We start from the raw sequence: 26,947 nt of genomic DNA, 5'->3' as shown, positions 1-26,947 counted from the left end.
ATCATCGTAGATCTACGAGTGCTCTGGAGTAATCGTTCATTCATAAGTGCATCGTAAGACAACAGAGTTACAAGGTCACCTGCAGGACAACCAGCAAATTGCACTCCTGCAATGACGATAATGTAGTTTTAAATGTTTATTTATTTATTGGGTTCTTCTTTGTTTATTTTATATTAAATATATAATATAATATATTTAAAATTCAAATTAGAAATCAAATTTAAATGACTAAACATAAATTAATAAAGAAGGAAAACGTATTTTGTACAAGTTGGTAAAAGTTTTTTGTATTTTGGTAAAAGTTGGTATAGCAAATTGATAAATGGTTCATACCGATTGCTGCTATAATTCATCTAAACATTGTTTTGAAGGGAAATGGCATCTAATTAAAGAAACCAAATAAATATTTACGGTACAATGCAATAATCCATAATAATAAATAAACATAGATAATAAACAACAAATAATAATAATAATCTAAACTATAATAGAAACGCAGAAGGCATTTCGTAGTGGGACGAGTCCTAACTAAATATGGAAAAGAATATTTAATAAATTGTTAAAACATTTAAAAAGTCATTGAACAATAATGAAAATATATTATTAAAAATATTAGTGCACATCGGCTGAAGATCATTAGCCTAAACAAGCTTCTGCTACAAATTCGAGTCATTCTATTGGTAACATTTCAGAACTTGACAAATGGATAGCGACTCGTAAGTAGCACTTAAAACCCAGCTGCGAATGATCGTTTGGGAAACGCACGTAAATGAACAACGAATGTTCATTAAGTAGCTCGTAGAAAGCGATCTTAAGTGCTAAGTTCAATCGTTATCGGGAAACCCAGCCCTGGTCCCCTCCCAGATGTCAAATAAAGAACAAAAGAAAGTCTATGAAGAAATCTTCAATGCTTTTATTTCATTTTCAAAATGTTTCTATTTACACAAAATATTCCCACATTATTATTTAGGTGAAGAAGGGTACAGAATTTAAGCTCAAAGTTGGGCAGAGACATTCAACGTTTCCTACACGAGGATAGAAAGAGTACAAATTGCGTATTTATGTACAGTATACTTGATTTCAAGTTAAAACATATTGAAAGGTTTAGCATTTTCCACCTGTCATCATCTTTCTATTCAAAAAAAGATTTGAATGAAATGGTGACAAAACAAGAAATATACACGCATTCTTTTAATAATAATTTAGCAAATAATATCGACAACAATAAGCAAAGAGGTGTTTTATATATTGCTAGGCATTAACACAGGGTGATATGATGACATGACGGTGATCAGTACATCAGTATGGTGACGGCCAATCAGACGAAAACATCTCATTATTTTATGTAGACACAAAATTTGATTGGGATTTGATTTAAACTGCAGCATTTGATGAACTGGTTGAGAGTGAAGCTCCTGAGCTCAGGTCTCTCTCTCTGTTTGACTTATGTAGAGGTCATACGACCAAGCTCAGAAGACCAACCAGGTTAAGGGACACTTAAAAAGGATGGATCATTTGTCTGATATGAATTTGTAAAGTGAGCTACAACATCAGATTTAATTTATGGAACATTCAGATTCAGGTTACAAATGGCTTATAAAGAAAACTGATTATCATCAGATCTCACTTTTGTCTTCTCTAATTTGCACTTATATTTATTCATTTTCGAGAAATAGATGGATAGAAGCAAAAGACACCTGAAGTTTCCTATTTGTAAATAGGTAGTTCCTCCAAAATGTATTCCTAACAAAGATCATTGTTGCTTTAATTTAAAAAGGCACTCCAGTGACCTTGAAAAAGCAAAGATGAATGGGTTAAACGTAAGAAAGAAGAGTTTAGAGGTAGCTGTGGGAAATATGGCAAGGCTTTGACCATCAAGTTAGAGGTACTATCTGGGATATACAGGCTGGGTTTTTAAATAGCTAAACATTAATTGTTTTTACAAAGCTAAATTAAGGAATGTAATAATGTTCTGAAACTTCACAATGTAAAAAAAGTATTTGAAAGAGTTTTGTTGCAAAACGAGATAAATCCTTTTTTTTTTTTTTTTGTCAAAACATGTTTATTATTATGTTATCATGTTATTATTTAGTTTTATGGTGCTACTTAGCTGTATTTTTTAAGTTATGAAGGTTTAAATCAAAACAAACCAACTGCAGTTGCATTGAAATTAATTGGAATGCACAACCAAAAAAACAAGATTTCTGAACAATTAAAAAAACGGTGGTTATCTCGTTTTGCAACGAAACTCTTCATTTGCACTTTAATTTTTAATGATCAAATTGGATTTAGAAAACATTTCAACTTTCATTTTTATCTTGACTGATGAGTTGCTGCACTCTAAAAATGGCTGGGTTATTTTTGACCCACAATGGGTAAATATTGGACAGAACAATGACCCAAAAATGACCCAATGTTAAATTGTTGTTATACCACCATGGAGTATAATAACCCAGCAGTTGGGTTAAAATAAGCCCGCATTTGGTTAAATTTTTAACCCAGCACGTGTTCCGTCCAATATCTACCCACCATGGGTCAAAAACAACCCAGCCATTTTTAGAGTGTGTAATGTATGCAATTAGGTTGAATTAGCTTAACTTATTTCAACTTTATTTTATGATTTAAATCACTAAAGATAAAAATTGAAATTTTGAAAAAAGTTAAAATGACTTGTAAATCCAAGTTAATTATACTTAAAATTTTAATTGCATGTTTTTTTACACTGCACTAATGTCTTATTTATAAAAGAGTCATTAAGTCATTTTGGCTTGAGAGATGCATACAAAAATGTCTCTTCTAATTTACTGTCATCAAAGCCCATAAAAGCACTTGAGATAGGACTGAACTTTCATTTCTGAGCACCACTCCAACTGAAGATTGGAGAAAATACTTCACTCGCGTCAGGCAAACGTATGAATTACATAAGTGCATAGCTACAGTATACAGCAAGGGGTCAGATTTTAAATTATATTTAGGATTATCTGATAAATCTCACGGTGGCCAATTACCATTCAATGTTTTGGCTTAAACATCTCTGTTTAAATATCAGCATTATAAACATGTTGTCACTATGTATGAAGCTTGAAAATGTGTATTGGAACTAAAGAAAATTGGATTATGGATTTAAATCAGACTAGATGTCATATGTAATTCCTTAAAGAGGCAATGAGACGCAGCTACATTGAAAAAAATATGGTGGTTATTTTTCCAAAAATGACGAACCCAACCTATTGGGTTGTAATTAAACTAATAATGGGTTGTTTCAACCCAAAATGCTGGATTGTTGTCAAATATAAACATTTTCTGCTGTGATTTAACCGAATGGTTGGGTTCATCCAGTCTTAAAGGGATAGCTCACCATCATTTACTCACTCTCAAGATATTTTGAAGAATGCTTGTAACCAAAGCGAACAGAAGTCTCATTGACGTCCATACTCAAAATATCTTCCTTTGTGTTCAACAGAACAAAGAAATGTATACAGGTTTGTAACAACATAAAATTGAGCAAATGACAGAAGTTTCATTTTTGGGTGAACTATCCCTTTAAAATCAAACCCAAAAGTTTATTCGTCAACATATTTTCAGCATTTTGATGCCTCACAAAAGACATCTAGGAACATAACAGCATAAACTATTCAGCACTGTACCGTACTTCCAATTCTCAAAGCCTCAATTTTACTCTTGTCAAATTAAACATGACATCTACACTGATTAACATCCATTAGGATTATAAAAGCATAATGGCAGAAGATGGAGATGTTCAACAAAAGATGGATGAAGCAAAATGTTGTAGCATCTGTAAAGCTCATGTGGATGAGGCAAGAGGATAGTTCATGTTCACACACTTACAGTACAATATACCAAAACAATTGCTGCCGTACTGTATCTTTCTACTCTACAGCTACCAGCATGCTCTCTATAGACATCTTCAAACAGCATAAGAAGAATATGAGTCTTTATCAAAACACAGATTCATAATTCAATATGAGTAACTTCACTGCATCAAGGCCTGGCTGCTGGAAAATTGTACAGATTTTAAGAGCAATGCTGTCTGTGGGCAGTTTTCTGTTGAATGGAGGCCATTTTGGGGCTCTTGTGTAGTTCAGGGCATGCTGCATTTTCCCCTTTATATCTACATGATTTTAGTAAGCACTGCTGACATTTGGGGTGGTTGTTAGTCAAGTCTTCCCATGTCCTTTGGCTGAATGAAGAACAGAGTAATGGCAGATTTTGAGAGGTCTGGCTGGTTGACTGTGGAATGGTTGAACGGTGAATTTCAAAAGGCAGGACTGGCTGGTTTACTCAAGAATTAACGGAAAATATGGTTGAGTTGGTGGACCTAAAGGGGAGGTCAAGTCCCCCCTTCCTTGGCATTAAAGTGTGCTGGTTAGATTGAGGTCTGGTTCTGGATAAACTAGGAAAAGTGTCCTATTTGTGTTATCCTGAAATCTTCTGAAGGTGCGAAGTAATATGCATGTCTGGGTGGTATGTGGCAGTGCACTTGTGTGGCAGTGCGTGTACATGAGTTTTTATGATGGTTCGTGAGGTCCATCACTCATTACTGGTATCCGGTCGTTCTTCGTTTGCCGTAGACGTCTCTTGCGGGCGGTGTTTGCACTGGCCCTGTATGTGACGTGTGGTGGTACGAGAGTGCCGGGCAATACACGTCGTGAGGTTCTGTGACGTACAGTCACAAACCGAATCCTGGAAAGAAGATTGAAAACATGTTGTACATGAGTATCTCAATTATAAACAATTTTGATGCTCATAAAATTTCAATCCTAGAATCAATTACTAAAATGTCTCACCTCCAAGGCAATACAGCTTGTACTCATCGTGTCCTTTCCGGTGGCTACCAACTCGTCTCTTTGTGTTTTCATAAACCTCTTATTGACGATCTTTGTGATGTTGTCAGTCGCAATTAAAGCTCCAGGAAGGCATTCAGGTTTTGGTTCGTCCACTGCTCCTGTCCTGCTGCAAACATTGCGAATGAAGTCCTGCACCATGCCATACTTCGGAGCTCCTGTTTCTCCCAGGCCGATACCCATGCTAGGACAGGAAGGTTTCCCGGCAGCTTGTCTCCCTGGACACGGATCTGCTTTCCATAAGGACTCAACACTTCCCGAATGTTCCACCACACTGAAGAGACTGGATAATCCATCATTGACGCCACTAAGTACTGGACTGTCACGGGTGGTGGTGGAACGTGCCCAAGCGGAGCCGTTCTGAGATCCGTTACGGTTATTCAGATTCCAGACACTACGTTCCCTTGAAGATGTGGAGGCGGTCTCAAGTTTAGAAGACGAGGTGGATACCCTGCGGGTAAGTTTAGGTGAGCCATATTTTGGTGAGCAACAGGGTCTATCTATGCGGCTGTGGACTTTGTCCAGTGACGAAGAGATCTGTCGGGAACGTGCAGATACAAGTGAGGTGGACGGGCGAGGAGACCACGCTTTCCCTTGAAGGCCTCTAGTTGTCGGAATGGGGCCGTCTGTTTGTAGGCCAATGCTGACGAATTGCGCCGTTTGCGTTCCTGTGCTGGAAACACCCACAGTCTGGCTCCCCGTATCTTTGCTGCACTTTCTCTCCAGGGAACTGGAGCGTATGGCCTGTCGCACACAGTTGGTCATTTCTTTCATGTCATCGCTAAGGTTCCCTAAAATCTCCAGTCCGTGGAATGGAGCAGAACCTCCCGTCCGTCCCTCAAGCAGGTCTCTATGTTGCTGTGAAAGTGAACTCAACCACTGCTCATAAGCTGATGATGAAGCTGCCGTTAAGGGTGCAGATACAGGGACCTGATCCGATTGGTCAATCATGGCAGCGTCCCTAGACCCGAACCCTTGTTGGGACTTCTGCTGGGTCTTTTGCTTGGCCGACCTTCTTTCCATTCTCCGCACCGTTGGAGGGCTATAATAGATGCGGATTCCAGTCTTATCTGGAGCAGTGTAGCTTCTCTGGACGTAATCCTTGCTTAGCTCCAGTCCTGGGAAGCTGCTGTTGGAGTTAGTGCTTGGGCAATCCCACGTCTTGAATTGGTCAACTTTCTCCAACATGGCAGAATCACCAGTCAGGTACTTCCAATTCTTCTTGTTGAGATCACTCAAGTCAGTACGTGCCAACAGGAAGGCATGAGCAGTAGAAGGGTGCTCCACAACGTTCTCCTCTTGTACCTTGTGACCAAGAAGTAAGAGACTGGTGTCCAATAGATTCTTACATTCTGAGAGGGCGGAAATTGATTTGGTCCTGTAATGAAGGAAGGAGAATTATAAAAAATGTTGAAATGTATGTTGACAAGAGAGTGAAGTGAGTTATACCTCATGTATGTCATTTTACCTTTGTAAGGCTGAGCTGTTGTTGGCTCCATCTGTTGATGTTTCCTTCTCTGAGGTTTTATCATGAAGGGGCTGAAATGGAAACAGTCTATTTTAGTGAGGTTTATTAGGGCCTTGGTCATCCCCCCCCACACACACATACACATTTCTCCCATTCAGCTATGTGGTATAACTGAGTCAGCTTATTCTCTTCAGGAAATTAGGTCATTCAGCTAGATTTCTCTGTGGGGATAATGACTTCATAATGTCCATATAATCAAAATGACCCAATTTCTCTCAATTATACATGGTGGATATCATTAAAATAGAGAATTGGGCTTGCTTGTCACAAGGAAAAATATGCAGAGAGCGATAGAAACATAACCATACTTTAATTTCCAGTGCAGACACACTGACCACACTGTCTGAGGCTTTATTCCAGTTTTTCTACACGCTCTCTGAGTCGCCACATGGAAATGCAAAAGCAGCAGTTTCAGACTGAAGTGATGTAACATGTGGGGAGTGTGTCTGCAGGCGCTCTGAGGAAGTGTTCAAAGATAATGTCATGTCCGTCTATTATGTAAAGGAAGCACAGGGCCAGTGGAGGAAGTGTGGGGATAAAGTATGTGCAAGATAAATAAAGTTTAGGGAGAAGCATCCTCACTACCCCCCCCCACATTTTTAAAGGGCTTAGGAATCTGTTTTGCATACAATGAAATAAGATGGTAATTTATAATTCCAGAGTCCAAAAAGCACAGTAAAAGTGTCCTAAAACCTGTAATTTTGTTAGTAAGTAGGTCATTAAGTTTTTAATTAAAAATAAATCATAAGCTGTTTTGGAATATTGAGTAAAAGTTGATTTCATTGCTGTTTTTGGAGCTTGGCATTATAAATCACCATCTGCTTAAGTTATTAGGACATCATGCTTATGAAAAATCACTAAAACAAGATTGGAACAGCAAAATTGACATGACAAAAATTCAATTCATGGTTGTTCTTTTAGGCCCTGTGATAACTGCTGACCTGTGTGCCTTTGCTCTGGGATTCTCGTAAACGTTGTTCCCACTGGCTTCTTTCCTGGTTAAAGTGCTCCAGAAGCTCCAGTCTCTCTCGACTCCAGTTCCTCTCACTGATCTGCAGCTGCTTGGTGAGGTCCATCACGGCAGCGTAAGAGTCCGCCAGCAGGTGTTGATGCTCCTCTCGCTCCTTTTTCAGTGCTTCTTTGAGGTCTGAAGGATCTTTTTCACCACCAGCCACAGACACCTTCCCCACCTTTCCTTCCAGCTGATGAGTAAAACAAAATTATAAAGAGTGAGCTCAAGAGTGGATCCGTGCAAGACACATTCAAGAAGCGTTGTACAAAGATTAAAAGTGCACACATTGAAAAAAGATAGATATTAATTCATCTAAGTTGAGGTAAGAACATAGTAAAATATTGAAAAAATTTGGTGTTTTCCTTTAAAGGCACATATTAAAGGTATAGCGGAAGATTTCCGTTTTCCGGGTGGATCATCAAGACTATTGGTCATCCCAGATGTCAATCATTCTGATTATATGTTGACGTATAACCGTCGTACGTGCTCGCCTCTCGGTTCGCTTGCTGCACATGCGCACATTCACGTGTATGTGTGTTGTGCTACGGTTTCAACCATTCATTGAAGCTTGCGTTCTCGCTGTTTTTTTTTTTCAAAATGTCTGAGGGTCGCAAGAGAAAAAGTGTCTTCGAATTGTATGACAAGAAGAGAAAGGACTATAAAGAAAGAAACAAGACCAGAATGTTTATGGGAGACTATTTCACACGCTGGCGTGAGCTAAAAGGACAGGTTGGGCTTCCCACGCGAAGTTTCTACTGGAAAGGTACATTTTGTCATGCTATTTGGAGAAATCCATTTAAAATCACTGCTAGTTAAAAGTTGATGTAAGCTATGATTGGCGATTCTAGCCCTGGCACAAGTCACGAACCGCACAGACACGGTAAACATGCCGACAGAAACTTGTAAACAGAGCGAAGAGAAGAACTGAGCTCCTGCATGCTCTCTCTCTCTCTGTCTCGTGCACGCGTTTAACAGGCGTTCCCTCTCGGGAGTGTTGCGTGTGCATTTTTAAAAAAATATCGAGAAGCGGTTCTTTTAAATAATTCGAGAAAATCTTCCGCTATACCTTTAAGCAAAATTCACTTTTGGAAATAAATGTGTGTTTGGCAGTGTGCAAACCCAACAACCCTACAATGAAAAAAATCCACCCTCTACATTTTTAATTCTCTTTAAACCAAAGCAGTCTCATTAGACATGCTGTTTTGATTTTCTTGTTAATGTGATGTCACACAAACAAAGCCCCACCCACAGCCACTGACTGATTAATTTTACCCAAAAGCTTTTCTAGATGTGTTTGTTAGCACATTGTAGCACTAATGCGGCTAAAGATAATATTGTCTCAGACTGTATTCACAGGAATCAGTGGCCGGTTGCATAAACATAGCCGTGACGTTAAGACTGCGTCTTAAGTATGATTCTGACTAACTAGCAATTAGTTAGGGCTAATCAGTCTTATTATTTGGCTTTAAATTAGACCAATCTACCTTTCTATGTAACATACTTAAAACAGTTATGATCAGTCTTGAAAAAAAAAATTCATGACTAACTTTAAAAGATAGTCTTAAAGTTTTATGCAACCGGCCACAGATCTATTTTTAACCGAAAGCGCTCACTGTCTGTTGGTAAAGGAGTAAGGAGCTGTAGCTCATTTGCATTTAAAGGTACAGACATGAAAACAGCGCTTTTTTACTCCCACGCAAGTAGGGACATTTTGCTATAATAATTGATCTGTGGGGTATTTTGAGTTGAGACCTTACAGACACATTCTAGGCACACCTGTGACTTACATTACATCTTGTAAAAATAGGCATAATTTGTGCCCGTTAATGCAAAATAGACATCTACATTCAGATGTACACAAATTGCTTTACACCAATAAATGAGTGCAATATGGTTAACAAAATCAATTTATAAGCAGCACAATGCTATGTTTGACAGCGATTTTACCACACTGTAAAGAGGGTCCTTACTATGGTAAAATAACTATAATGCATGGCCTCATGTTGTTGTTTTTAAGTAATGTGATTATTACTCAGCTACATTTATGTGACTCAGTCTGATAAAACCCAACTAAAGTCATTTTTTTTTGTTATTTACTGTTTTACCGAAAATCATCCTACATAATGTAAAGAACATTTTGTGAAAATATAACCGTGATATCTTTCATATTGACTGAGTAAGATCTTCCCAAAGATTGAAATCAATGATTGAAACTTTTATGCTCATAATCTCATTAGATTTTGAGACTTTAGCCTGGATTTCACAGACAGGTTTTTGAACACCTGCTGTCTATATACTGTAGCTCATTGGCCTAACTCACATGTGTCCAATTAGATGTTTGTGATATTTCATTATATTTTGCATTATTTGTAGCAATAATAATTATGAATCGTGCCTTGTCTTATTCTCCATTCTCATTATATTCATTCTCCTTGCTTTTTTCAATTGGAGTTGCTAATCTGCAAAACTCATAAATTTTACGAGCTTAAGCAAGTCTGGTTATTAAAACGCAGCCCCTGCTGGGAACACATCAGACAATCTTGTGACTTGCTTCGCACGCTGATAATGTCTAATGAGTTTTGCTCTGGACCGAACAACGAGGTTAATGGGTTGATGTGGTTTATTAAAGAGGTTGAAAGACATTTATTCCAAATACTTCACCATAAACCATAATGATTATGGGAAAGTGGCAACCTAAGATCTCTGCAGCTTCACATCTTGCAAAACAATCCCACATTGAGTTTTTCTGGCGTTGTGTACAATCTGCTTTCTCTACAGGATGTTAATGTGGCTTTCATAGTAACTATTTCATCGTAAATGAACATTAGGTGACGATCAACAGGAGACTTTATAGCATTACAGTAACAGAATTACATTCCCCCTCTGGTATCAATAAGCTGTCATGTTAATGCGGTGATTAATCATTTGTCTGTGACAGGTTGTTATTAGTGCCATAGAGGTCACAGCTAATACTATGGCATTAGGTCGCTCCTCTCCCATTCCTCCCTTTATCACCCTGCACCACAGTCTTACAAAAACAAAGGAAGTGCCAATGAAAAGGAGGCGTGGCTGAGAGGAAAGCAGTTCTGTATTCTCAACCTATCAGAGCAGTGATGTGAAAGCGGCGATCGAGTGGTTCATTAGGTTCTTTGGAGAGCCCAGGAGTATTTCTTTAAACAAAATATGTCAGTGTGTTTGTGTGTATGCACTGTGAAAAGGAAGGAAAAGGGGTGGTGAGTATTTTGTCTAATCTACCATAACAAGACTGAATGCATGTTCTTTGCATGTTTAAAGTCAGAGTGGCTATGTTTACATGCACAAAATTGTGTAAGTCCGACTGTATTTAATCCAATTGCAGGTTACGACAATACAGTTTACACGTACCCTAAGCATTCTGCACAAGCGCACAGCCAGGGTTGCCAGATTCGTGTATCAAAACCAGCCTAATGGACTAGCCCAAAAACATCCCAAAGACTATTTAGAACCCAAATACCAATAATTAATCAACGAAACTCACTGAAACAGTTTAAAAGTACCCCAAATCTGAAGTCCGCAAAATAGCAAAGGACTTGGCAACGCAGCCCACAGCATCTCTTGTCGAGTTTACGCTTTATCTCTGGATAAATGAAACAGTCAAAGTTGAGTTTTGAGAAAGTTGTTTTCAGATATAGGCAAAGAAAACATGTATGTAATGTTATCAAATGAACGCTGCACAATGTACAACAGGTGACCCCTGTTACCTTAACTCTTTCCCTGCCAGCGTTTAAAAAAAAAAGTTGCCAGCCAGCGCCAGCTTTTTTCATGATTTTCACAAAAGTTCAATGCCTTCCAGAAAATTTTCTTCTTTAAACATATAAACATACAATATATCAAATGAAAGAACAGACGGTATTGCGCAAATACTCATTGGCAGGTTAGCATTAATTGACGAGATAACTCGTCAATGGCAGCAAAAGAGTTAATAATGCGTGTTGCCATAGCCATTGCATGTTTCTGTGACAAGAATCATGTGATGCGTAATTAAGAGGTAAATATAAGACGTGAACTTAAGAACAATTCTTCTGTGCATGTGCACAGGGGTTTTTTACATCTGAAAGAAAATAAGAAAATACTACGATACATGCGTTAACATGCATACTTTTCTCCTGATTATCAATCACAGATCGGACTACATCACCCCTTTTAATATCGACCTCAATCGTATTGATTAAGGTGTTTGCATGAAGGCTTTTTTCATCTAATTGAGCCATCAATACGATTACAAACGGATTATTTAGTTGCATGTAAACATACCTATTGATAATTTAATTCTTTGGAATATTGTGGTATTTTTTTTACAAATGGCTTATCTGTGAGCTTTATTATTTTATCAAAATTCATAATCTTTAATCAAAAATGCTAATATCCACCCCTACTCACAACGATCTCTACTTCTGGTCACGAGGTGCGAAAAGATGGAAAAGATCACAACGATTACCAAGTAGCACCATGAGCCAACTTTAAATGATCCAGTCAGTTCTCATTGGACAAAATTAAGTCCCGTCCTACCTTTTTCTCATTTCAGAAGCCATTTCACTTGGATATACGTTACGATGGGGGAAAACGCTTTGGTAAATCATTAAACAAACCAGTGTTCTCATATAGTATCTATTTGTTTCTCACCCTTACTTCTTAAAGGGACACTTCACCCATTTGCATTAAGCTTTGTATAGTTAGAACCCCAGTCATGTTTTTGAATGGTCGTGCATTATTTCATCAGTTGCCGCTGAGACAGGAGAAATAAAGATTTCAGTGTTGCACTTTCTTCTTTCAATGATGTAAAAATAAAGTCCAATAACTTTGTTGAGGGGGTGAGACTACAAACACCCTTTTCTCTGTCAAATAGGCACCGAATTCTAAATGTATGTTACATTTCGACTACAAATATGACGCACTTTTAATAAAGACAGGTAAAATGCTCCTTTAATCCGACCCATCAACCATATCAATGTCTTTTTTTATCCCCGGCTCATTATTTAAAGTTAGTTCACCCAGAAATTAAAAATCATTTACCCATTACATCTTTTAATGAAAGCATAGACCATGACTAGTTGCTTTTCCATTACCCTCCAAATTACCCTAATTGAAATTAAGAATTCAAAGCATGCCCAATAGAAGCATGTCAGTTTCACAAAAAAAGTTTTTATGCTTGCATGAGGTGGTTTTTTAGGCAATTCAAGAAAGAAATATATCGCAAAACAGCAAATGGAAATTTTTTTTTTTTCCCGCATTTATAGGTCACTCGACGTGCAAAAGCCACATGATCATTCTTTAAAGATGCAATATTGTGTACTACAACCTAGACTCTAGAGCATACATGGGCAATATAAGGCCCGGGGGCCGGATCCCGCCCGCATAGTGCTTCAATCCGGCCCCCGGGATGCGCTCACAATTTGTATGAAACTGTCATGGTTGCAGTGTTTCCCATACATTGATTTATCTGTGGCGGGCCGCAAAGAGCTGGTTGGATTAAATAAAGATTTACTGGGTCGTGGGTCATTACTGGGTCCTGTTTAGTCACTATTTTATAGACAACAGAACAGATAATATGTAAAAATAGCATTCGGTTGTGTTAAAATGTAATATAATGTGACAGATGAAAGAGTAAAACACGACCCAATGACGTGCAATATATGCTAATTGGCGTATGACGTCATCCCCATCACAGTCTCTCAAAATCCTGTGGGAAACACTGCCTGGTGGTTAATACAAAATAAAATAAAAAATAAATTATAATAATAAATTATCTTCTCATGTCTTGTGTGTTCGTATGGTGTGTGTGTTATGATTGTTTGCACGTGGGCATATCGCTTATTTTTTACCATTTAATCATGTAACTATGTTTAATTGCAATTTTCCCAAGTGTGGCCCTCCGCTTACTTTGCCAAAGTCACTGTGGCCCTCGAGCTAAAACTGTTGCCCACCCCTGACCTAGAGTATGCTACAAGTACAATTTAATTTCAATTAAATTTTATTTTATTTATATAGCGCTTTTCATAATTGTTTAATTGTTTCAATGCAGCTTTACATTAGTAGCAGGTTTACATTAGTAAATATAAGAGGCATTTATTTTTATTAAATGCTTGGATAACATGCCTGCATCTCCTTTGATTAAAATGATAGGTAGTAAAGTTGATGCGATATTTGTAAACATACCAACATCAATTGCCATGATATTAGCAATGACTTTATGTTTTAGTTGCATAACATTGGTTAATGGAAACGTCGTCATTTCGCAAGAGTTTTTATCAACATCGCTAAATTTGTAATGGAAACCAAACTTTAGTTCATGAAGATTTTCAGACTTTTAACCACACTCTGCATGGGTCATTATTCAATATAATTGCAGAATTACTTTAATGGTCTTTTAATGTTTTTTTCTTGACAGTCCTTTGTCCACTTTCACAGTGTTGAATAGATCAGCTCAGATGTTCTTCTAAATGTCTTCTTCAGTGTTCCACAGAGTAAAAAAAGGTCATATGGGTTGAGAATGACAGGAAAATGAGTAAATGATGACAGAATTTCATTTCAAGCTATCATTTTACGTCTTAAGGAACATTGCGGTTATGAATGCGTCAAGGAGCTGAGATATTAAACTCATCTTTCACCATCACGCTCAGCAACAAAGCCGTAATGCAGCACACACTGTAAACACACATCTCACCCCACATCATAACTGCTGACACACTGCAGATGGCTTACACAGACTACTGGTGCATGTCCTGACCAACACTGGCTTAAATGAATATCTAATAACAAAATTACAGTTGACATTCTGATCATTTCAGCCTGTTTCACAGCACACTGACTGGGAGCTAATCTGGCAATAACTAGGGAAATGTATCTGGCTTCGGTGTCCAATTGCTTCTCTGCCAGAGGTTTTCATAATAAATCTCTCAAGAGGAATTACTGTAATCTTTGTGTGTTAAATCAATGACTACAGGCCTAAAGAGCAGGAGATAAAACGACTCAAGTGTGGTGAGGCATTGAAATCAATGCTAAAGTAATTACTTTACACCTACACTGTAAGTTATCTATACAATTATTCACCTCTGTGGACTCTTTCAAACATTATGGTCTTACAGTGTATTTAACAGAGATGTTTTTACATACTCACCATAGTCTATCATGTTAAAGGGGACATTTCACAAGACTTTTTAACAATGTAAAATAAATCTTTGGTGTCCCCATTACGTATGTGAAGTTCTAGCTCAATACACCATATAGATAATTTTTTATAGCATGTTAAAACACACTTTGTAGGTGTGAGCAAAAAATTTGCTTTTTTTGGTGTGTTTTTAAATGCAAATGAGCTGATCTCTGCACTAAATGACAGTGCTGTGGTTGGATAGTGCAGTATTATCCCCTTCTGACATCACAAGGGGAGCAAGATTTCAATTACCTATTTTTTCACATGCTTTCAGAGAATGTTTTACCAATACTAAGTTACTAGGTTGATCTTTTTCACATTTTCTAGGTTGATAGAAGCACCAGGGACCCAATTATAGCACTTAAACATGGAAAAACTCAGATTTTCATGAAATGTACCCTTTAAAGTCCCCCAGCAGTCGATAACTTTTTCATGCACAGCTTGAATGTTACTTCCCCCCTACCTCATTTAGTATACACCGAACCATGAATATGCAAATTAGTTCCCGCCTCTACTTAATCGCAAAGCTCAGACCATAGATACGAATATGCAAATTACTCCCCGTCTGCACTCTTTTTTTGCACCACTTATAGATATATATGTAAACAGATGCTACATTCAGCCGTTTCAGACACGAAACTGCCAAGTCCAAATTCACAAAATACATATGTTAACTGCACGTTTGCAGCACTAATATTTTTTAGCGCTGATGTTAACAGGTTCTGTTGCAATCGAGTCTTAAGCAAAATCCATTTATAATAGCTATGGCCCGAACTACTGATCCACTTGTTTAACTGTGATGATGTGATTGATTACATGTCTTCAGAAAAACTCCAATTAAATGAACAAAATACTCAGCAATAGTTTTGAATGATGAATTTGCACAAGGTTTATCTTGTAGCATATTATAAACACCACATAGACATACAAACAACACTAAACACTTGATTTTAACCACATAGGGACTTTAAAGGCGGAGTACACGATGTTTGAAAAACGCTTTGGAAAAGGAGACGGGCCGACTACCAAAACACACTTATAGCCAATCAGCGGTAAGGAGCGTGTCTACTAACCGACATCCTTGCCGGGTTGCGTATGTGTGGGGCGGGTCTATCAACAGAAGGTCCAGATTCTATTGGGGTAGGGGCGTGTTTGTTTAGGTGATTTCAAATATCAACATTGGCTTTCAAACATCGTGGACTCCGCCTTTAAATATAATCGTTTCTATATTCATTTTAAATAAACAGAAAGATGATGGCATGCAGTATTTACCCCACTACAATATTTTTAAGAGGAGCATCTCTAACCAAAGATTTGAATCAAGGAAGACATTCCGATTTAGCCAATAGAAACTAAGGTCCAGCATCTGCCATGACCTAATGCTGCGTTTACACCAACCGCGGTAAAGGCGTGAAGCGCGAGTGATTTCAATGTTAAGTCAATGTGCAGACGCGTTGACGCGCGACAGGAGGTCGCGCGCCGCGGAAGAGGCGTTCGGCGCGGAAGACGCGTTTCCTCGTCATTCGCGCGTGAAGCTCGCGCGAAAGGCGTGAATTGAGCGTTGTGCGCGGTACGCGCGAATGGTGCTTTTGTGCATTTTGCGGTTTACGCGAATTTGCGGCTGACGCCCGAGTTGAAAAATTTGAACTTTGGCTGAATTTCGCGCCTCCGTAACCAATCAGGACAATAAAGACACTCGCACAGCAGTTGCCCCTCCCACAAGAAGCAGATTTTGCCTCGGACGCGCGTCAAATGCTTGCTTTTTCCGCGCGTCTACTCAGCTCTACATGCGCGAATGCATTCAAAGTATTCAAGCGGCAAACTAGGCGCGGTAGATGCGATTTTGACGCCCAAAACGCGTTTGGTGTAAATTCAGCATAACAGTTCAAGACGCAGATACTCACCTGAATGATGATGCTCTTGAGTTCCATCCGTTCAACTTCCCATGATGCTTTGGCACGGGCAAACTGCTGTGTTAACTCCTGCGAACTCTGACGCTCCTCACGCAGCTCAGCACTTAGATCCTGTAGCGCCACCTTCAGATCAGACAAAGTACTGCCAAACCCGCTGGGCTGCTGTGTGAACAACAAAACTTGGGAATTACTTAGATGTCCATAGCATTTACATTTTATGCATTTGGCAGACGCTTTAATCCAAAGTGACTTACAGTTCATTACGAGGTATATATTTATTATCATCATATATGTTCCCAGGATTCAAACCCATGACTTCTGTGCTGTTAGCACAATGCTCTACCATTGAGCTATACAGGATATCATAGTAAATACAATTACTAGGAAAAAAGCAAGATTATTTTACCAATCTGATGTAACCTAAAGAACAAAAAGTATTTCTTGTAAAAGTGAGGATTGGACCAACATCATAGTAGTAAGGGATTTATGTCAGCATATATTTATTTTTTGGCAAACTATTGTTTTTAACCCACCAGTGGGCAGATTTTCTCTGCAAGGCTGTGCTCTTTGGGTGTGGGGTTAAGTGGTTGCTCCTCAGCAGCAGACATCTTGTTGTCTCCATAGTGTGTAGAAAGCCCATCTTCCTCGAGCAGGAGCCGGAGATCCTTCACACTATTAACCTAGACATAAAGATATTTATGATGTATACATGATGTATATCACACGAATGAACCATAATTTCTCAAATAAGGTACCTCCAAAATATCTTTGCTCTCCATGTCCAGTTTTTTGCCCACCCTCCACTGTTTGAGGAGCCAGCGTAGTTTGAGGCTGATGAGGAGGAGGCTCTCCTTGAGCTGCTGAGATTCCTGCACCAGCAGGTTCCTCTCCTGACACCACAGCTTCTGCTGTAGACGCGTTTGAAGGCTCAGACTCTGCAACTGGAAGTCTCGACGTAGGAGAGCCTTCTGATGCTCTTCTTGTAGCTGGAAAGACAAATTAAAACATTTGTATACTTAAAACATGGTAATGGCACCCCCCCCCATGTTTTAAAGTCTGGATTGATACGTTCCCTGGACCCTAAATCCCAACGGCAATTCCAAAAAAGTATGGCAACCCTTTGTGAATCTCCTCAAACCAGAAGAGTGATCTATTATCACTCATTTTGATTGTAGGCTACTATTTTTCTTTGAAATGTAAAGTATTTTTATGTCCATGCAAGACTATCATCCCCCCCTTTTTTGTTGCTATTATTACTCATTTACTTTTTGTTATATGTTCTTATATGTACACTGGAATATGCAAAATTCTAAAAAAAAAAAAAAAACGTGGTACTGTTGTTCCAGGACGCATAAAAGATGTCCTACTTGGCAAAATAAAGCTTCTATCTTTATACACTTAACATTTAAGGGCAACAGCTCTGGTGGACATTCCTGCAGTCAGCATGCCAACTGCACGGCACCCTCCCTCAAAACTTGCAACATCTGTGGCATTGTGCTGTGTGATAAAACTGCACATTTTAGAGTGGCCTATTTTTGTGGCCAGCCTAAGGCACACCTGTGCAATATTCATGCTGTCTAATAAGCATTCTGATATGCCACACCTGTGAGGTGGATGGATTATCTCGGCAATGCAGAAGTGCTCACTAACACAGATTTAGACAGATTTGTGAACAATATTTGACAGAAATAGGCCTTTTGTGTACATAGATAAAGTCTTAGGTCTCATAAAAAATGGGGGCAAAAAACAAAATTGTTGCGTTTATAATTTTTTTCAGTGTACTTTAGTGTGTAGTAACTGTCTGAGTTTTGCGTGTTTCTGAAAGATCTAATTTAGCACACAATGTGTCAGCATGCGTCTGGCACCTGAGAGAGTTTGTGCGTGTCGCTGTGGCGTGCCTGTCTCTCCTGCGACAGCGCGTCTTGCGCACCCTGAGCCTTCTCTCTCTCTTCAGACAACAAAGCGTGAAGCTCACCAACCTGCTCTGATAGCTGGAAAACAACATGGAAAAAGAGAGAAATCAAGCATTAAGTTACTGTATATGTAATACAAACAACATATGAACAATATTTCCAAAGTATTTAAGGTCTTCTATTTTGCATGCATATTTTTCTAGATTCTGTCTGTGATTTATAGATTATTTTATTTATTGCAATGCATTCTGGGATGCCAGAGAATTAGAGAGCATACTATGCTGTTGGCCACTGTTTGTGATAACACATTTGTGCTAATAAAATTTGCTGTCAGGGTAGACAGTTCAGTAAGATGCTTTTAACAGAACCATTGATATACAACTAGAATAGCATGTTTGTGCGCATATAATGGCTCACCAGATCAGCTTTGTCTCCCTGTTTGAAGTCTGGCTCTTCATCCTTGTTGCTGTCTTTCTCTTCTTCTGCGTTGCATGTGTGAACTTTGCCCTCACAGTCTGGCTGGTCTCTAGAGTCGGGCTGTTGCATGCATGCATGGGCAAGTTAATGAAGGAAAAACAAAAAAACAACAATAAAAAAGTATGACAGGACAGAGAAGATATATGGTCCACAATAAGAATATGGTAAAGAAAAGTGAGGTGGTGTAGTGTAAGTACATAAAATATTTCATTTGAGACAAAATGAAACAATCAAGGACATGAGACAATTACAATGAATACCCAATAAACATCTCACAGGACAATGAAAAGTATGTATAGGAAAAACAGTTTGGTCATTGTGGCATGAGACAAAATGGCGAATAAAAACAAAACAATGAATAGTAAAAGCATAATCTTTGATTGGAGGAGAGAACAGGAAATGATGGAGGGGTAACAAAAGAACCATAAAAAAAACGAAATAAAGGAAGAAATGTAACAGTGACCACAGGTCATGACGCCCATGCGGTGAAGATAAAAGGGAGAGAAGGAGGAAGGGAAAAGTCTGGATTGGATCTCAAGAGTTTGGGCCTCTAATGGAGTCTATAGGAATGACTGTGAATTTGGTTCATAATAGCAAAGAACAAAAAGTTTTATGAGAAAACAAAATGGTTAAATATAACTTTGTTAGGGGGAGACGAACACCCTGAAATGTTAATGGGATAGTTCACCCAGAAATGAAAATCTTGTCATAATTTACTCACCCTCATTAAACACAAAAGAAGATATTTTAACAAATGATGGCAAGCACACAGCCGACGGCACCCATAAACTTCCACAATATTTGCTCATCATACTATGGACGTCAATGGGTACCATCAACTGTGTGCTTACCATCATTTATCAACATATCTTCTTTTGTGTTCATCAGAATAAAGAAACTCATGAGGGTGAGGAAATTATGACACAATTTTCATTTTTGAGCGAACTACCCCTTTAAGACACATTTCTACTTAACAGGCAAAGAATACTTTTTCGAAATATAAATGTTATGAAGATTTATTAGGTTCTTAAACATTTGTGTGAGATGCATGGCCATGCAAAATTCGCTAGCATGGTGCTAGGTGGTTGTGCTGCTATGCAGTTGCTAAGATGTTCTTAATGATTTTCAACATGTTGCTATGTGGTTGCTAGGGTTGCCATCTATCCATAGGCTTAAGTTATAATTTGCATTGGAAAAACATTTTCAAGCTTTTGTATTGTTTGTTGTTCCCTACAATGTCTGAAAAACTACACCATTGTACCTACAGAGTGCATATTAGTACCTCACAGGTACATATTGGTACCAAATTATACATATCTGTACCTAAATGGTACTGTACATCAGTGGTTCTCAAACTGGGGGCCGCGAATTGGTGCCGGGGGGCCCAGTTTTATGACATTTTATAAAATACATAAATTTATCATAAATTTTTGTAATTAAACATAAAAATAAGGCTACTAACCAACAGCACTACTTTGTATAATTGAATATGTTTTGTTTAATTAAAATTTAAAGTTTTAGAACTGGTTTTGTCATAAATTTTCTTTGGGGGCCGCGAATTAATGTGCCATACACAAGGGGGGACGCACGCTGAAAAAGTTTGAGAACCACTGCTGTACATATTAGGACCTTTTTAAAGGGTACTGGCCCGGAGACATCTTGGGACCTTTTTTTGACCATTTGTGACCCTGGACCACAAAAAAAGTTGCATATATATATATATTCGTAGCAATAGTCAACAACTGTATGGGTCAAAATCATTATTTTTTATGCAAAAAATCTATGGGATATTAAGTAAAAATCATGTTCTATGAAGATATTTTGTACATTTCCTATCATAATATAAAATCTATTTATTTATCATTAGTAAAAAGTGCTTTATTCGAACAACTTTAAAGACGCTTTTCTCAATATTTTTTGGCACCCTTAGATTCCAGATTTTCAAATAGTTGTATCTCAGCCAAATATTGTCCAAACCTAACATCAATGGAAAACTTATTTATTCAGCTTTATCACAGATTTATAAATCTCAATTTGAAAAAAATTACCTTTATGACTGGTTTTGTAGTCCATGCTCACATTTTTCCTGACAGTGTATTATTTTTAGTTTTTACCCTATTAGCAATTGTTTCTAGAGTCTAAAGATTTAACATCATTGAGCTTCTCAACTAAATTTGTCTTTTTTTAAGGATGTATCGATTTTTCTAGGGATACTCTTATCGTATTTTATCAGACAATTGGAAACTGAATGTCCGTTTGCACAGAAAAGTAACATGCCAATGAAATTTGTCTTATTTTAATCTGGCTTTAAAATGCTCAGCCAAAACAACATGTAGACAATTAATCAACTTAGACACTTACCACAGGTTTTGGAGCCAAATTGCACAGTGCTTTTTCGTTTTATCGACTGTCTATCAAGTCCATTAGAGGCCTAGTTGTTTATCACTATGAGACTTTCTAATGCACTACAAGCATGCATTGTTATAATGGCTTGCAAAAGATTTTAAGGGAAAGTGTAGTGTTAATATAACTCATTAATGATTTTCCGAACAAAGCAACAAAAACAAAACTCGTTGATAAAGACAAAAACCCAATACCCAATGGAAAGGATAGAATAAAATGAGAAATATGGAAAATATTGAATTAGCTTATTTATACCTTCTGTAAGGCTGTGATGTGGTCAACGTGAGCATCATCTGTGTCCTCCGACTCGGACAGCAAGGGCATCTGGGATATCCCATCCACGCTTTCTTTCTCAGAGGATTGACCCAGAGTGTCCACCTTCTCACTGAGGGCGTGCAGCTGAGCCTGGAGGGACTGCAGTCTACCATGAAGGGCCTCCAACAAGGGTAACGGTGAACCCTGGACCTGGCTCTTCTCTGGTTCTGCAGACTCATTGGCTGCAATCTTGCGATAGATAGCATCAGAGTCGTGCGATGTCAGAAGCTGAATGGCTGAGGTAACTATTTGCGCCTGCTCGCGGATAGCGAGGAGGTCTTTGACGCTGAGGCACTGGGAGGTATGAATGTGAACTTTTTGAATCTTCTCCTCCTGAATATCAACATGCTCATCTCCGACCGGCCCTTCGCGGTGTGCCTGGCTTGGAATGCACTCGGCCGAGTCTCCTGCTTCGGCATCGGTCTCCATTGCTGGACGTGCAGAGCCCTGGTTGGAGGCCAAGTCGCACCGCTGGAGGTTGGAGAGAAGCACGCGATTCTCATACTGGATTTTCTTGACCTTTCCATTCAGCTCTGAGATTTGCAACCTTGCAGCTAGCAACTCTTTATGGTTGGCTTCATTAAGGCCCAATCCTGCATCTTCAGATGCACCAATAATGATTGTTGGTGAAGGGATGGATGCGGGTGAGGACGGCTCGATCTCAGTAACAACAGGAAGCTCAGATTTGTAGTGATTGAGTTCGTTCATCAAGAGCTTGTTCTGCTCTTCCATTTCAATCAGGGAACGACGCAGAAGATCCGCCTCTTCTTCCACAAACTGTAAGTGTCGTTGTAGCTCCATCACATTTTCAGCTGAAGAGGAAAGCAGCAGGTGACCTCCGACTCCTCCCGCCACTCCGACCCCACCCGGTGATTCCTGGATCTTCATTTCGTCCATTTCGGCACGAAGGCCACGGTTCTCCACCTCCAGCTCAACGATTCGGCGACTCAGAAGGTTTGCCTCTTCTTCTACCAATTTCAGGTGAACCTTGACCTCCGCCTCACGGGTGTGAGGGGAGTCGGCAACCTCTTCCACCGTGAGCGAGGCATCGACCTCACCGTAGAGAGAACGAAACTTTGCCAGTTCCTCCTTCATGGCCTCGTTGTCTTTCACCATCTTGGTGAGCTTCTTGCACATGAGGGCTGACTCCTCCTTGGCGAAGTGAAGTTGACATTTAAGGTCTGAACTGTCCTCAGGAGGCTAAATGAGAACAATGATGGAAACCAGACATAGTTTTAAATAACAATGACTTCCATTTCCCAGTGCCCACACTGACCCTTTCCACATTGTTCTAGGCAAAAACATTGGCTTTGTATCTTAAACTTGCTGCTTTCAGACCAGGAACTGCTAATGTAAACAACCAAGGGGGCAGTGTAATGTCCTCATTAAGTAAAGTCTTTACAACAACAACAGTCTGGCTGCTCTGACACCACAATATGTGATCATTCTCATTAAAATCACACAGTACAATGTGACAAGCTTACTATTTTTGTCATGCTGGAGCATTACTGCAGCCAATTTAATTTAATTACTTGAATGTATGAAATGAGTTTATTTATAAATATCATGTGTGAAATAACTCCTAAGTATTTTTAAGAGATAGTTGACACAAAAAAAGATGTTTGGTTTCATTCATATTTATTTATGTAATTTATTTTTGGGCTATGATTAGACTTCTATAAAATTTTTACTGACAGCCCAATTTTAGCCAAGAAGTCTGGCCTGTGTTGGGGTGGTACCTTCAAAGGTTCATTTTTGTACCTTTCTGGGTATACAACACATTAAAATGTCTTACCTTTTGGGGTAAAATATTATACCCTAAGGACCTATTGTGTACTTTTACACAATTTTAGTGATACAAAACAGTTAGCAACTCTTTATGGTTGGCTTCATTAAGGCCCAATCCTGCATCTTCAGATGCTCCAATAATGATAGATCATTATTGGAGGTACACAATAGATCCCTAAGGTACAGTAATGCACCCAAAAAGGTACCACATTGTATTATGTTTAGTATACCAGTAAAGGTACAAACCAGAACCTTATGGCGCTTTTCCATTGCATAGTACCCCACGGTTTGGTTTAGGTCAGGTCCGCTTACTTTTGGGGGCTTTTCCACTGGGTGCAGCACGTAGTACCCAATTAATTTTTTTAATACCACCTCAGTCAGGGTTCCAAGCAACCCGAGCTGATACCAAACGTGATGCGTAAACACTGTAGATCACTGATTGGTCTGAGAGAATCTTCACTACCAGTGTCATCACTATAATGTAAAAGATTAGCTTTACCTTCATGCTAGCTTGCGCTGTCTCAAGTAAACCTGTTGTCATCTGTGCTCTGCTATAAGTTCCCAAACTCCCTTTTAGCGATGAAAAACATCCACAGGTTGAGATTCAGGAACACCATAACAATTTTTTTCCAGACTTGCAGATTGTGACGGCACATTGCGACGTGCACGTCCGCATACCCAGATAGCAATGAGTCGGCGGACCACCGGCGGTGCTCTGGTGGCAGTAAGCGTCATAAGGGCGTAATCACAAACAGGTCTGACGGCGGACCGCCGCGGCAGCCGCTTTTGCATAAATTAAGCAGTCGGTCCCCTGGCTGCATGCTGGCGGCATCTCGCAACAAATGAGAGTGACGTATTCGGCGGCAAGAGTTTCATCCCCGCCAGCGGGACGCACCTATAGCCGACAGCTTGGGGCTGGCGGCATAAAGAAGCCATGTGGATATTTTTTGCTATCTGGGCATATGCTTAAATTCAACTTAAATGAGGCTCAGCGGAGCGCGTCGACCAACGCCACGAGTGTTTGTACAGAAACTGTCATGTGAGACAGAGGTAATGATAAACGCGATGTGCAAACATCTTTTTGTGGTGGTCAATTTTAATGTTGTGGTGGACTGAGAAATAAATGAATGTGTGGGGATGTACAACGATGTTCTCACTTGTATGATGTCACAGCAGTATGCAGCGCAAATATAACGACACGCCTATAATCCCTCCCACTGCAAAGTGTTACTAAACTTGATGGAAAAGCTAACCAAGCCAAGTGAGGTGAGCTGACCCGACCTGACCCAACCAAACCAAACCAAACCGTGGGGTACTATGCAATGGAAAAGCCCCATTAGGGTACTGCCCCAGTGACAGAATACCTGTACCTGAATTGGACGTCTTTTAAACACAAAATTGCATGCTTTTAAACATTTATAGCAAGAGCACCTCAGACCTACAACCAATTGTGCTGTCTGGACAAAAACCCTAGCAAATCTTAACAACAGAAGCATCAAAATGTACATTTTAAAACAAAAGAGCCTGAATCAGATGATCATCATGGTGGACAGAGCACAGGACTTAAAGCAATACTCCAGCCAAATATCAAAATTACCCCATTTACTCACCCTCAACCAATCTAAGATACACATGTGCATCATCTTTTAGACAAACACATTTGAAGTTATTTTAGTAAATGCCCTTGCTCTTCCAAGATTTATAATGGTAGAAAACAGGGATTAGTGAACAACTTCTAAAAAAGTGCATTCATCCTTAACAGAGGTAATCCACACGGCTTCAATAACACGGTTAATAAAGGTCTTCTGGGGGTAATCCATGCGATTTTGTAAGAAAAATATCTATATTTCAAACTTTATGAACTATAATAATAGCTTCCGGTAACAACGACATCTCGTTGGTTGCCACGCCATACGTTGCGCAGTGACTCTCTTGTGGAGTCCAAGATGGCGTCGTTACCAGAAGCTAGTTATTATAGTCTACTATAATAGTCTAAAGCCGTGTGGATTACTTCTGTGAAGGATGGATGCACTTTTTGGGGTTTAAAATCAAAAGTTGTTCCCTGATCCCTGTTTTCCACCATGACAAAGCGTGGAATACCAAAGTGGATATTTACCAAAATAACTCTAAATTTGTTCATCTGAAAGATAATGGACGCATGTATCTCGGATTGCATGGGGTTGAGTAAATCATAGGGTAACATTTGGCTGGAGTATCCAATTAACAGACAACCCTCCAAAGGGTTTTTTTTCCTCATAGAACTTTCTATTCCTCCTGGCTGAAATGTGGGAGGTTTTTCTCCTAGGGGGGGTTTTCAACCCCGGGGAGTCAGACAACATTGGCTTAACTTAGTACCCTATTCCAGTGGTTCTCAAACTGGGGTCCGGGGCCCCCAGGGGGGCCGCGAGATGGTGCCAGGGGGGCCCCAATTTTATGACATTTTATAAAATACATTAATTTGTCATGAATTCTGTGTAATTAAACCTAAAAAAATAAGGCTACTAACCAACAGCACTACTTTGTATAACTTAATATGTTTTGTTTAATTAAAATGTTACATTTTAAAACAGTTTTTTGTCATAAATTTTCTTTGGGGGGGCCGCGAAGGAATGCACCGTATACAAGGGGGCCGCATGCGGAAAAAGTTTGAGAACCACTGCCCTATTCTATACGTTACATCATCACCACGCTTGCTTGTAAAGTTTATTCAAAGCCGCTGGATTTATGTTGTCTGTCGATTTTTCTGTATTTTCCCCTGCTTCCATTAATGTAAAGCTGCTTTGATACAATTACCTATTGTGAAAAGCGCTATATAAATAAAACTGAATTGAATTGAACAATGAAGAAGTCAAATCAATTTGACTAAAAACTTTGACGTCTGATGTGATAATAGCCAGCCTGTTGTATATATAGTGATCCTTATATATCAGCAACATAACAGTTCAATAATGTACTTCACAACTCATAATATCACAAAATGTTACAGTATCAAGTGTATTATAGTACAAATTACCTGAGGCGATGCTTTTTTATCAGGTTTGTTGTTTGGCCTGGTTCCCCTTTTCTTCAAGTTCTACAAAAAAAGGAAGATGTTGTAAATTAATAAAAATTAAAATATGTACAAACATATTAATAAGACACTTTATACAAAGAAAGTATTTTGAAACTGAAATGCTGAAGTCCAGTGTGATTACTCAAAACCATGTTTCTTCATCAAAAAAAATCAAACACAAAGGGGTAAACAGGGGTAAACTGCTGTGTAAAATCCAATTGAAGTCTCTTTTCATATGTGGGCTGACAAAATGGTACACTTTAATGGCAAAGCAGCTTTTAATGCCATTAATCTCGCTTAAAATCAATAGATTTGTGCTGAAAGAAAATGGAACTATTGACTTTCGTGTATCGACCAACTTTGTGCCACTTTTCTCATTTAATGTAGTTTGCTGAGACCGTGAGAAGATTTCTAGACATGATGACATTATAGCTAAGTCATTTACTTCAGTGGCCTCTTGGGTCAAGTCATTTGACTTGTAAATTTTCATGT

At 38.9% G+C, this 26,947-nt stretch overlaps 1 protein-coding gene across 2 annotated transcripts in view; it reads right to left on the bottom strand.

Annotated features, from left to right (window-relative positions):
• Positions 1 to 893: 893 nt before the first annotated feature.
• Positions 894 to 26,947, bottom strand: part of mtcl2 (microtubule crosslinking factor 2) — a 59,590-nt gene continuing 33,536 nt past the window's right edge. Inside the window, exons 4-14 of one of the 2 annotated variants that reach the window (XM_055188084.2) lie at positions 26,417 to 26,476; positions 21,556 to 22,815; positions 18,838 to 18,957; positions 18,373 to 18,498; positions 17,263 to 17,493; positions 17,041 to 17,187; positions 16,499 to 16,669; positions 7,335 to 7,595; positions 6,334 to 6,404; positions 4,809 to 6,243; positions 894 to 4,704 (exon numbers count right to left, since the gene is read on the bottom strand). In XM_055188084.2, the coding sequence (XP_055044059.2) occupies positions 4,552 to 4,704; positions 4,809 to 6,243; positions 6,334 to 6,404; positions 7,335 to 7,595; positions 16,499 to 16,669; positions 17,041 to 17,187; positions 17,263 to 17,493; positions 18,373 to 18,498; positions 18,838 to 18,957; positions 21,556 to 22,815; positions 26,417 to 26,476 (4,035 nt within the window). In that variant the 3' untranslated portion in view covers positions 894 to 4,551. The remainder of the gene's footprint in view (positions 4,705 to 4,808; positions 6,244 to 6,333; positions 6,405 to 7,334; positions 7,596 to 16,498; positions 16,670 to 17,040; positions 17,188 to 17,262; positions 17,494 to 18,372; positions 18,499 to 18,837; positions 18,958 to 21,555; positions 22,816 to 26,416; positions 26,477 to 26,947) is intronic. The other variant, XM_055188085.2, reaches the window with a different exon arrangement.

This window comes from Misgurnus anguillicaudatus, chromosome 13 (assembly GCF_027580225.2).
Source record: "Misgurnus anguillicaudatus chromosome 13, ASM2758022v2, whole genome shotgun sequence".
NCBI classification, from domain to species: Eukaryota; Metazoa; Chordata; class Actinopteri; order Cypriniformes; family Cobitidae; genus Misgurnus; species Misgurnus anguillicaudatus.
This window is presented reverse-complemented; position numbering and strand designations above follow the sequence as displayed.